This window comes from Hyperolius riggenbachi, chromosome 5 (assembly GCF_040937935.1).
Source record: "Hyperolius riggenbachi isolate aHypRig1 chromosome 5, aHypRig1.pri, whole genome shotgun sequence".
Lineage (NCBI taxonomy): Eukaryota > Metazoa > Chordata > Amphibia > Anura > Hyperoliidae > Hyperolius > Hyperolius riggenbachi.
In genome coordinates, this window is record NC_090650.1 from 441,376,719 (window position 1) to 441,390,505 (window position 13,787).

At 41.8% G+C, this 13,787-nt stretch overlaps 1 protein-coding gene across 1 annotated transcript in view; it reads right to left on the reverse strand.

Moving 5' to 3' along the window:
- Positions 1-2,561: 2,561 nt before the first annotated feature.
- Positions 2,562-13,787, reverse strand: part of LOC137517932 (uncharacterized) — a 53,629-nt gene continuing 42,403 nt past the window's right edge. The window contains exons 3-4 of the mRNA XM_068235007.1: positions 8,248-8,321; positions 2,562-3,766 (exon numbers count right to left, since the gene is read on the reverse strand). Coding sequence (XP_068091108.1) covers positions 3,680-3,766; positions 8,248-8,321 — 161 coding nt within the window. The 3' untranslated portion in view covers positions 2,562-3,679. The remainder of the gene's footprint in view (positions 3,767-8,247; positions 8,322-13,787) is intronic.

The window sequence follows — 13,787 nt, forward strand, 5'->3', positions numbered from 1 at the left end:
GCAGGTTTGAGGCCTCTGCCATTAACAGTGTAAGAATGACAGCAGTTTCAATATTCCCCTTGAAAATCAATAGGTGAATTTTGATTGGCTCTTGTAGGCTCCACCTACTTTTCCGTATATTAATCCTAGTCCCCCAGTGACCAACTGTGTCAAGTTTGAGATCCCTGCCATTAACAGTGTAAGAAGAGCTGCAATTTATATTTTCCCATGTAAAAAGTTGTTTTTGGCTCTGCCCACTAACCTTGACATACAGTCACTCACTGACCAAGTTTATGAGCTTTGTGGTCTTTGGCATCAATAAGTTGCATGTTACCATTGAAATTAAACAAATCTGATTGGCTGTTTTTGGCCCACTCCCTTTTCAGAATTTAAACCCCAGTCTCCCAGTGACTGACTGTACCAGATTTGAGGCCTCTGCCATTAAGAGTGTATGAATAGCAGCAATGTAATTATTCCCCTTGAAAATCAAAAGGTGAATTTTGATTGGCTGTTGTAGGCTACACCCACTTTCCTGAATATTAGTCCCAGTCACCCAGTGGCAAACTGTGTCAAGTTTGAGAACCCTGCCAATAACAGAATGGCTGAAATCAATTTAAAAAATCTGATTGGCTGTTTGTGGCTCCACCCACTTTAGTGAATTTGGACCCCAGTCACCCAATAACTGACTGTATCAGGTTTGAGACCTCTGCCATTAAAGGATACCACAGCTGAATAAACAGATAACTCCAGTGTGTGGGGGGTCAAAAGTACATACTGTGACCTCCTCCTGCCCCCTCCGTCTGCCGATGTTCGTGCACTATTCATGCCGGTGTCCCGGCGACTTGCTTGACCCTTGACCTGAACATATTTCTTCCCTCTTCACTTCTGGCCGGCGCATAGCTTTCGGCTCAGAAGCACGCTGTCCTCTCCATCTAATCTGGGCTGCGTGTGCGCTCCATTACACCAAGCGTCACATGATTAGCATGTGACGCTTGGTGTATTGGAACACACGCAGCCCAGATTAGACGGAGTAAAATGTAATGTAAATGTTCCCCCTTGAAAATCAATAGGTACATTTTGATTGGCTGTTTTTAGGCTCCACCCACATTTCTGAATATTAATCCCAGTCACCCAGTGGCCAATTGTGTCAAGTTTGGGAACCCTGCCATGTAAAAAATTAAGTTGTTGGCGCCGCACAATTTTTCGATCCTTGACATACAGTCACTCTATCAAGTTTATCAGCTTTGGGTCCTTGGTATCAATACTTTGTATATTCCCATTGAAAAATAAACAAATCTGATTGGCTGTTTGTGGCTCCGCCCCCTTTCTGAATTTGAACCCTAATCACCCAGTGCCCGACTGTACCAGGTTTGAGGCATCTGCTATTAACAGTATAAGAATGGTAGCAGCTTAAATATTCCCTTTGAAAATCGAAAGGTGAATTTCTATTGGCTGTTGTAGGCTCCACCTACCTTCCAAATTCTTAATCTCATTCACCCAGTGACCAACTGTGCAAAGTTTGAGAACCCTGCCATTAACGGTGTAAGAATGCCTACAGTTTATATTTTCCTAGTCAAATTTGTTTTTGGCTCCGCCCACTTTTTGTAACCTGGACACACAGTCACTCAATGACCAAGTTTGTGAGCTTTCAGGTTCCTGGCATCAAAAATGTGTGAATGGAAGCAGTTTATCCACCAAGGAAATCTGATTGGCTGTTTGTGGCCCCGCCCCTTTAGTGAATTTGGACCCCAGTTACCCAAAGACACACTGTAGGAAGTTTGAAGCCTCTGCCATTAACAGTGTAAGAAAGACAGCAGTTTAAATATTCCCCTTGAAAATCAATAGGTGAATTTTGATTGGCTTTTTTAGGCTCCACCCACTTTCTTGAATCTTAATCGCATTCACCCAGTGGCCAACTGTGGCAAGTTTGAGAACCCTGCGATTAACAGTGTAAGAATGGCTACAGTTTACATTTTCCCATTGAAAATGAATGGCTGAAATTTGATTGGCTGTTTTATGCTCCGCCCAGTTTTCCTAGATTTGTAACCTCGGTCACCAAGTGACCAACTGTGCCTTGTGTGGGGACTGTGGCTTGATTACTGGCAGAATGGCAGCCTTTTACATTTTTTCCATTGACTTGAATGGGTGAAATCTGATTCGCTGTTTGTAGCTCCGCCCAGGTGGGGGGGGATGTGAGACCCCCAGAACATATCATCCCAGGTAGTAAGGGATCTGTGTACCAAGTTTCGTTCAAATCGGTCAAGCCATTTTCGCGTGATCGCGGCACATACACACATACACACACATACATACATACATCCGATTTTATATATATATAGATAAGAGCTTATCCAATCAATCGTTGGGTATTTTCAATCTTTTGGCCCTTATACTATATAGATATGGTAAATCTGTACAACCAAGATTGTATGGTGTGTGTTGAGCTAACATTTCAGTAGAGATGAGAAATTTGTTACTGTTTACAAAATGTTATTGTTCATAAATAATATCTACATTCCTTTTGATCATACATATGACATTGATTATGTTTCTCCTTTTGAATGTAACAACACGCAATAAGATTATGTCTATGTATGTATTGCTTTATATGCTTCATATTTTGAAAAATAAATAAAACTTGAATTTTTTAAAATAATAATAGAAACAACTTGTGATAGTGGGAAACACCAGGGGATTGAAAATGTGAGGCTCTCCAACCTTATTCTAAATGGCCCTAAATAGCGGCCTACACTTCACCTATACGGTGATATAATATGAATACATTTGCATGCAGAAGAAAAGAAAAGACTTTAAAATGCATCAGGTGTCGATGTCCAAACCAGGGTGTGCAAGCCCAGTCCAGGGAGGGTCACCATACTCGCAGGGATTGAGTGTCCTTCAAGAAGCTCGTCAGCTTCTCATTATCCCTGGAGTCCGACCTACAAGCCGTGGCCTCCAGGAAATCTGAGGGAGTTCTCTTCCAGTGTTTCACTATTGTCATTTTTGCAGACAAAAATAAAAAGGTGGCAAGTATATTTTGGTCCTCTGTGAGGTCCGGTACTCTCCCCTGGAAGAGGGCTATCCACGGATCTTTCCAAATGAGAACATAGATAGAAGAGTGATTGTAGAAGGCCGATGGTTCTGCTCCTCAGTATCACTTTGTGTGGTAGTGGTGGGCGCACAGGGGGCGTTTCAAAACACAATTCAGAAGGAACTATATACAATGCATTGAGGAAATGCATACATCTTTATAGTGAACCTTTTAGTGTGTTAAAGTCAAATTATTGAATTTGTGAAATAAGTGATTGATTGTTATGAGAGACATGATTGGCTGCTATGAGAGACGTGATTGTCTGCTATTATGATTGTCTGCTATGAGAGAAGTGATTGGTTGCTATGAGAGACATGATTGGTTGCTATGAAAGATGTGATTGGTTGCTATGAGAGACGTGATTGGTTGCTATGAGACATGATTGGCTGCTATGAGAGATGTGATTGGCTGCTATTATGATTGGCTGCTATGAGAGATGTGATTGGTTGCTATGAGAGACGTGGTTGGTTGCTATGAGAGACATGATTGGTTGCTATGAAAGACGTGACTGGTTGCTATGAGAGACGTGACTGGTTGCTATGACAGACATGATTGGTTGCTATGAGAGACGTGATTGGCTGCGATAAGAGACGTGATTGGCTGCGGACTTTAGAAGGTGGAGCAGGTGAAGTTGGTGTTGCTGGCTGTGAATGTGACACCTGGGATGTTATATGTGGTACTCAGCTCCGAACACATCTGTGGAGACAGGAAGACACGTCAGTCATGTGACATCTGCTGCCCAGAGGAGTGGTGAATGTGCAGCGTGCGCTGAAAGTAGGACCCCAGCACAAGAAATTGTTACATTTATAATGCAAACATATAGGATGTGCACTTGTATCACATTAAAATGCACTATTGATTACGTTTCTCCCTTGTTCCTGTCACTTACAGTAAGAAGTAACCAAGGCAAAAGGAAGAGAGATTTAACCGGGCACCAGTTGCTGATAAGTCACCTATTTATTGCTCCCAACACCTTCAATGATACATGCAAAAAATCTAGCCTTACAGCTGTTTCACAGGAGAACCCGCTTCTTCAGAGGCAGCAGATACGTCTGCTGCCTCTGAAGAAGCGGGTTCTCCCGTGAAACAGCTGTAAGGCTAGATTTTTTGCATGTATCATTGAAGGTGTTGGGAGCAATAAATAGGTGACTTATCAGCAACTGGTGCCCGGTTAAATCTCTCTTCCTTTTGCCTTGATCATTTAAATCTCTTGCTGGAGGCACAATTGCATATAACACCTGCATCTCCTAACCTGCCAGATCAACATCTTGTGCCGATTTTTTCTTTCACCTCTTCTCATAAAGTAAGACGTAACAATCTGACAGGTTTGGACTAGTCCATCTCCTCATGGAGGATTCTCAGTATTTCTTTTATTCTTTACAAAAACACACAGTAGAAAATATCTATAGATGTCGGCCTGCTGCCTCCCTACTTCTTTTAATTCTATTTTGGCAGTGGGACTGAGCAATTGCCCTGCACTAGATAGTTTTGAAAATAAATGAATCCCCATAAGGAGATGGACTAGCCCAAAAGTTGTCATATCTGATTTAAGCAACTGGAATATTGCAGAAACGTAATTCATAGTGCATTCAATATCTGGAAAACATGTACTTCCTCTACATATGTGTGCACGTGCATTTTAAATCTTACAATTTTTAGCACAGTAGTGGTCCTTTAAGAATTAGAAAACAACTTCTTCCCCCCTTTCCAGATACCAAACAGGACCCCCCCCCCCCCCCCCCCATATCTAGCCAGCAGGTTCGTGGTGCTCAGGAGAACCAGCTAGTGAGTCTGTGTCCTCCCCAATATGGCAGCCAGCTCACATGACTTAAAGAGACACTGAAGCGAAAAAAAAAACGATGATATTATGATTTGTATGTGTAGCACAGCTAAGAAATAAAACATTAAGATCAGATACATCAGTCTAATTGTTTCCAGTACAGGAAGAGTTGAGAAACTCCAGTTGTTATCTCTATGCAAACAAGCCATTAAGCTCTCCGACTAAGTTAGTCGTGGAGAGGGCTGTTATCTGACTTTTATTATCTCAACTGTTCCTGGACTATTTACTTTTCCTCTGCTAGAGGAGAGGTCATTACTTCACAGACTGCTCTGAAAGACTCATTTTGAATGCTGAGTGTTGTGTAATCTGCACATATTATAGAATGATGCAATGTTAGAAAAAACATTATATACCTGAAAATAAAAGTATGAGAATATTGCCTTTGCTGCTAATCTTCTAGTAATTATTCATAGTACACAACCAATTCAATATATCATATTTTTTTTCTTCGCTTCAGTGTCTCTTTAAAGTGATGATCGTAATTTGCTAATTACGAGATATTGTGCATATATTTTTGCAAGTACACAAATATCTAATTACGATTTGTAAATTCAGTTGATTTCTTGTGTTCATCTGTAATTTTGCGTAATTTTCACATAATTTTTGTGTAATTTTGTGCTGACTTCAGCAGTAAATAACAAAGACTCCACACATGCTACTGTTATCAACAAGACCTTGTAGTAAAATGATTTTAACCTCTTCACCACTGAGGGGTTTTACCCCTTGAGCACCAGAGCAATTTTCTCCTTTCAGCGCTCCTTCCATGCATTTGTCTATAACTTTATCATTACTTATCACAATGAAATGAACTATATCTTGTTTTTTCCGCCACCAATTAGGCTTTCTTTAGGTGGGACATTATGCCAAGAATTATTTTGTTCTAAATATGTTTTAATGGGAAAATAGGAAAAAATGTGGGAAAAAATTATTATTTTTCAGTTTTCAGCCATTATAGTTTTTAAATAATGCATGCTACTGTAATTAAAACCCATGAAATGTATTTGCCCATTTGTCCCGGTTATAAAACCGTTTAAATTATGTCCCTATCATAATGTTTGGCGCCAATATTTTATTTGGAAATAAAGGTGCATTTTTTTCAGTTTTGCGTTCATCCCTAATTACAAGCCCTTAGTTTATAAAGTAACAGTGTTATACCCTCTTGACATAAATATTTAAAAAGTTCAGTCCCTAAGGTAACTATTTATGTATTCTTTTTTATTGTAAATTTTTTAATTATTTTTTAATTACAAAAAAAGAAAAAAAAATGGGGAGTGTGGGAGGTAATGAGTTAATTTTTTGTGTATAAATAATGTAAATGTATGTGAAAAATGTTTTAGGGTGTAGTTTTACTATTTGGCCACAAGATGGCAACAGTAACTTTTTCTTTAATGCGACCTCCAAGCGTCCTTCCGGATGCTTGGAGGAAGTAGTAGGAGGCTGGGAACGGGTTTTTTTTTTCACAATGATCGCGCTGCTTAGCGAGAAGCAGCGGATCATTGCGGGGCTTAGATCAACGAACGGGAATGGATTTTCCCGTTCATTGATCTCCGGGCGAGCGGCGGGCGGCGTGTTTACCCGCGGGAGTGCGCGCTAGAGCGAGCGGGAGCGTGAGCAGCGGCGGGAGCGCGGAAAGTACGGATTTCTCCGTCCCTGGGGGTTAAAGGATGGAAAAAGGGACGGAGAAATTCGTACGGGCGGGGGTAAAGTGGTTAATAATACAAAGGAAAAGTTGTTTTTAAACCGTCATTTTTCTGAATTCAAAAACCATTTTCCTTTGCATTTTTAAAATTGATTTTTTTCAAAAACTACAAGGTCTTTTTGAACAATTTTTTTTGACTTGTACCTTCTATTCTCCTTAACATATGTAGCACAATAGCAGGTATAAGGGCTTTGCTATTAACCGCTAAAGTCAGCACAAAATTACATGACAATTACACAAAATTAAGAATGATGACAATTACAGACTAAATTAATTATGATTTTTCCTGAAATTTTGCATTGCGATTTCGCGTAGTAATTGTGATATTCGAAGCAAAATTACCTCTATGCGAAATTTGTGCTCATCACTAATGACTTACAATAAGTGGGGTGAGTATGTTGGGGGTAGCAGGAAGACCCCTTCCCAGGGCCAGATTTAGACCAAGACCACCTAGGCCATGGCCCAGGGCACCACAGGAGGTGGGGCACCAAAGCAGTAGGCTAAACTTATGCAGCATTTGCAAGCTTGCAAATGCTGCAATGCAGAGAGATCAGGCTAGTGCCTGCCCGGTGACCGTGGTACTCTGCTGCTAGCCACCTGTGCAGCAGCCATCTCGCTCTCTGTGCACATTTGCATTGTGGCCGGTGGCTATGGACTTGGGCAGCATTGGAGATGGAAAGGAAGAGGAAGCTTCTGCACTGGAGACGAGCGGAGAAATTAGTGACACTGATGGCTGTTGTGGTGTGAAGGTGATCTGGCTACCTATACTGGAGGGGGGGTCATCAGATTACCTATACTAGAGGGAAGGGGGAGGGGTCATCTTGCTACCTATCCCGAAGGGGGCAGCTGGTGACAGTGGCCTTGGGCGGTAAAGAGTACAAATCTGGCCCTGCCCCTCCCTCCTCATAAAGCACTGGTTGTTCCATAGATAGGGGCATAGAGGACATCACACTCACCGAGAGACCCATGCTGGAATCTCAGCCAGGAGACTATTGCCTTGGAATTTCTGTCTCACCCATAATTGCAGAGTTTTCCTCCAACTATCCCAAAACATTGTGGTGCTGCCCCCCCCCCCCCCCCTCTGCCCCCCCCCCCCCCCTCCCAGACAGATGGCATCAGGATTGGAGTTAGCGATCCTTTGTCTTGTCGTTTTTATTATTATTTGCAGATAATAGTAGAACAGTGAGTTAGTAATGGAATTACCTCCCCATAGATGACTCAATTTTGTGCAATGCGTTTCGCAGGCGTGGCCCGCTTCCACGGGCAAAAGAAGGAGTAACTAACTCAGAATGGACCAAGCGCCTCTATTTTATTATTATTGGGGCAGCATGGTGCTGTAGTGGATTCAAGGATATCACTCTTGCCTTACAATGCTGGGCCTCCACTTCAAATCTGGGCCAAGTTGCTATCTGCATGGAGTTTGTGTGTCCTCCCCATTTCTGCGTGTCTCCTCCCACATCCCGAAAAAATATACAGATAAATGAATCGGTTTCACCCAAAATTGGGTATGGACTATGACAGACATACGGCTATGGTAGGGAAGGATTAGATTGTGAGCTCCTGTGACTACACAAACCAACACAACTAGCCACCAACCCCCTCCCAATCATAAAAGTGCTTAACAAAATATAATATTACCTTTTGTATCAGGGAACTGGCTGTAGAGTCTTCGGGTAGAATGCTCACTAATTTTAGTTTCACAACAGTCGTTCCTGAAAAAAAAATGGTGTAAATAAAATTAATATAAGATTTCTTCAGCAACATTAGGCAGCTTACCATCAGTGGATGTTAATTTGACGCTGAAACACCACGCCTGCTTTCCTTCTAGCTGTGGGTCAGTACACAGTGCTCATCTGCATTGAAGAATAATTCTGCAGGTCAGCTCATTGTCCGTACAATTCTATGAGCCTGTTCACAGTAACAGATCACATTATTCTAACTCGCTGCATGCAGGCTTTGTATTAAAGTCTATAGCCAGTCTCCATTGCAGTTCACAGTCATTATAACGCGTGAGTTATACAAATGACCCCTGGGAACCTGGCCTTTATAGCGGATCCAAGATGAAATACTAACTAGACAAGTAACTTGGCTATATAACTTATCTAAAGTTTAGATAGTTTACACAGCAAATCTAGCTGCAAACAGCTTCAACAGTTTATGATTATTTATTCCTGTGATACAATGAGGGCAGCCATGTTCCGTTTGTCACATTACACACAGGCAAGCTGATAGCATCTCCAGCCCTCAGCCTGTGACAAATTCACTCCCCTCTCCTCCTTCCCTCTGCCTCTGAAATCTCTGGCTAGTAACCTCCTCCTCCTCCTGCCCAGACTGAGCTCCCATAAGCCCTTGCTACAGTGCCAAGGCACTCTGGAGATGCTGTGGGTGAGGCTTGTTTAGTTTATAGGGAATTAGAGTACTAAAACAAAACAAAAAAAGTATTGGTCTTGAGGAATGCCCTATAAACTGTATGAAAGGAACACAATTATGCAATGAGTAAAAGTTTATCTTGGATCCATTTTAAATAAATGCGTTGTCTTGTATGCACAGTACAAAATCTGTATACTTGAATGTACTGTAATTCAACATTGTACCAAATATGCATTTACTTAGTTACTTGTATTGAAAAAAAGACAAATGTCCATCGAGTTCAAACAGACAATACGGTACAACACTATAATGCACCCTCACATATCCCTGTTGATCCAGAGGAAGGCAAAAATCCTCACAAGGCATGGTCAAATTAGCCCTATATGGGGAAAAAAATCCTCCCAATCAAGTGGAAATCAGATAAAATCCCTGGATCAACGTCACCGGGAATTACCTAGTAATTGTAAGTTATAACCATGGGAGTCTTTCAATGCAAAGAAAACCTCTAAGCCAGCTTAAAGGACATCTAAGGTGAAAATAAACTAGTGAAATAAACAATTGTATCTATCCTACTTCTCCTAAAAATGAATTTTTAAGATAATCCATAGTTTTATTTCATATTTTTTATTGTTTTTGCCCAATGACACATTTATTGAAGTATGTCAGAGCTAAAATCTATGAACTATTGACCCTTTTTATCTCTTTCTTGCTCTCGGAAGCCATTTTCTGCTAGGAAAGTTTTTTATGACTGTAATTCTTTATCAGCAAGGGTCATACTGTAGTCTGACTCAGACAGGAACGGTCACTTACATACCTGATGTTTAAAGGGGAACTGAAGAGAGAGGTATATGGAGGCTGCCATGTTTATTTCCTTTTAATCAATACCAGTTGCCTGGCAGCCCTGCTGATCCTCTGCCTCTAATACTATTAGCCATAGCCCCTGAACAAGCATGCAGCAGATCAGGTGTTTCAGACTTTAAAGTCAGATCTGACAAGACTAGCTGCATGCTTGTTTCTGGTGTGATTCAGACACTACTGCAGCCAAAGAGACCAGCAGGGCTGCCAGGCAACTGGTATTGATTAAAAGGAAATAAACATGGCAGCCTCCATATACTGCTCTCTTCAGTTCCCCTTTAACTCTTTCAGGCAGAGAAAGAAAAAAGGGAACACAGCATAGTCATGCTAGGCACTGTACATACATATGTATATCTCATCATGTCACGTGTCACCTTGGGTATAGAATTTGCCATGCCTGTGGTAATATAGTCCACATTTGGAAGACTGTCAGACTGTCACTAGGTGGTGCTGTTATACTTTTTGATATTCATTATAATAAAGCGTACATGGCAAATGTATTAACAAAAAAAACATAGGAAAATATAAATAAAAACCCTCCACTTTTTCTTTATCAGTTTCGGAAAGTAGTAAAAATGTTTCTATGCCATGTATTACTTTTACAAGACTTTGCTATTTTTTACAATGATTTGCAAGCGATTTCATAGCGTTTGCGATTAATAATTCTCAATTTGATTGGTGAATTCAAATGCACTGTGCTTCTGGGCAGTTCCAGCGCTTTAAAATCACATGCAAATCGCTTATGTTTACGTTTCATGTGCGCTGTGCCCGCACTCCTATACTTTGCATCAAAGCAAAAGTGCTCACAAAATGCTGCATGTCCTGCGATTGCAATTTTCACAATTGCAATCGCTCTAGTGGGCTTACCCCATACACTTTCATTAGCAAAGCATTTTTAAAAGCCCCAGCAATTCTTAAAACTCCAAAATCGCTCAGAAAAGCACTCTAGTGTGTCCCAGGCCTAGCAGTGTTATGCGGCTTTATCCAGAAGTCTCCTTTCACACTACTTCTGTTGCGTCGCAGCGTCTGGACATTATAATTGCAATTTTATTTCAAGGGGGGCTTTCACACTGGTAGTTTTGTGGTGCAATGATTTCAGATGGGATAGCATGCAGTGCGTTACCGGATGATGTGTGTGCGGTGCAAGCATAAATACAATGGACTGTATGCTGCACTGTATCGGTTACCCCACAGTGGTAGGCTGCAATGCAACTTGACATGACTGCTACAATCCTATTTTTCAGGATGTGCATCACAACTTACATAGTGTGAGAGGAGCCTGAGAGTGGGGAAAACCTTTTTAACCAATTAAGGACCACAGGCTTGCACCCCCAGCTTTCTGTTGGTGGGATCTGATCGCTGCTGCAGGCTTTTTTTTTAATTATATAACTAGCTGATAACCCAGCGTTGCCCGGGTATGTATGTGGTTGCTGTTGGCTCTGCCCACTGTTTCTAACCTTAACACACAAACACTCAGTGACCAAGTTTGAGAGCTTTGGGGTCCTTGACCTCAATTTGTATTTTCCCAGTGAAATAAAACACATCTGATTGGCTGTTTGTGGCTCCACCCCCTTTTCTGAATTTGAACCCCAGTCACCCAATAACCAACTGTACCAGGTTCGAGGCACCTGCTATTACCAGTGTAAGAATGGCAGCAATTTAAACATTTCCCTTGAAAATCAACAGGCAATTTTTGATTGGCTGTTGTAGGCTCCACCCACTTTTCTGAATATTATTCCAAGTCACCCAGTAACCAACTGAGCAAAGTGTGAGAACCCTGCCATGAACAGTGTAAGAATGGCTGCAGTTGAGATATTCCCTTTGAAAATCAATAGGTGAATTTTAATTGGCTGTTGTAGGCTCCACCCACTTTCCTGAATCTTATTGCCATTCACCCAGTGACCAAGTGTGGCAAGTTTGAGAACCCTGCGATTAACTGCAAGTGTAAGAATGGCTGCAGTTTACATTTTCCCATTTAAAATGAATGGCTAAAATTTGATTGGCTGTTTTATGCTCCGCCCACTTTTCCTGGATTTGTAACCTCAGTCACCAAGTGACCAACTGTGCCATGTGTGGGGACTCTGGCTTTATTACTGTGAGAATGGCAGCCTTTTTACGTTTTTTCCATTGACATGAATGGGTGAAATCTGATTTGCTGTTTGTAGCTCCGCCCAGATGTGCAGGAGTGATGCGAGACCCCCAGAACATGTCATCCCAGGTAGTAAGGGATCTGTATACCAAATTTTGTTCAATTTGGTCAAGCCGTTTTCACGTGATCGCGGCACATACACACACACAAACACATATATACATCTGATTTTATATATATAGATGTGACAATCCAGCCCTGCGAGCCCGTCCAATCTGCTCCCGTTAGCGTACGCAGGAAGTATGGTGAGCAGACGGGCAACAAAGACCGGTTGCTGGATCGTCAGAGGAAGAAGGTTAATGCGACAGAGAGTACCAATCCCGTCTAATCTGCTCCCGTTAGCATACGCAGGAAGTACGGTGAACAGACTGACAATAAAGACTGATCGCGCAGCTGCCGACAATGTGTAATACGACTATCCCTCACCAATCCTGTATTACAAGGCCACGGTTGCCATGCAGGTCTCATGCACTAGAGACTGCTAGAGGCAAATTCACTGTGTGCGTAATAAACGGTTAAGATTGGTTGGAGGTGCCCATACATGCACAATCCCGATTGTATATACAATAAGCTAAAAATATTGATTTCGAGCTGAAAATCGGTAAATTCACTGCCACTATTTCAGATACAGCCTTTGTGGTATGCGCTGGCCCTCTCCTTGCTGTCCATTAAAATGTAAGTTACACATTTTTGCTTAGCTGCTCCCAAGGTTATACATATGTTCAGGGAGGAAAGAGACTCCCGCTAACTACTCCTAAAGGTTAAGGACCCTGGACAAACTGGGCCCCGTTAAGTTATACCCCTCACTTCAGCAAGGAGGAGTTAGGGGCATGGATCACACACCTCTTTGGAACATGAGATGTGCCCGCCCCTTCTCATGGACACAGGAATATACCTGAATCATGATAGGTGTGCTAATCTTCAAAACCATACAGGTTATGTTAAATCTAATAACATTTTTAGGTTTGTCAGAATTTATCGATAATGATATCAAACTTGAGGGGTCAGACCCCTGGGGTATTAGATGTTTATTTTAAAACAGTCTTACGCTAGATCTGGGAGTCCGATTGCTCCGTAAACCTCTCAGAAAGAGCGTCCTGCGGAATCCCACCACCTGTGCAGATTTGATGGGCATAGAGATTTGCTATGCCATGAATTATGAAGAAAATGTGAAGGAAATATGGATATTGGGAATTCCTGGGTCACAGTAGGTCAGCTGCTTCCAGAGAGACCCTGATAAGATCTGTGCATTTGTTAGCTCTGGGTGGAGGTGTGAAAGCTGGAGTCCGCTAGTCTCTCTTGGCTCAGTTTTATTAGATTCTGTCAGGTGCAAACTAGATTGATGGCATCGTCACACAGCAGGAAACTATGTCCTCCCAGGACACAGCTTTTAACACCGAGGTGAGAGGTCCTGTAATTAGAAGCTACCAAAGAGCCAGGGAGAAGAGGAAAAAAAAAGTGGATTTAAACCAAAAAAATTTCATTTTGGTTGTTTTTGGAAAGAAACTTGTGTTTATCGCTCACATGACGCATAAGCGGTTTTCTCGGGAACCGCAGAGCATCACAATAGATTTGTTATTTTTTAAAATAAATTTGACTTTTTAAAATGTATTTTCCCTCCCCCTAAGAGCCAATCAGGGTGATCCTCTCTCATAGCAAGGAGAGGGCCAGCGCATACCACAAAGGCTGCATCTGAAATGACCAACAGCTCACATGTGCAGCACCTATAATAAGCTATCTGCACACTTCGCATTCAATTCATATGCACATGTGAGCTGGTGGTCATTTCAGATGCAGCCTTTGT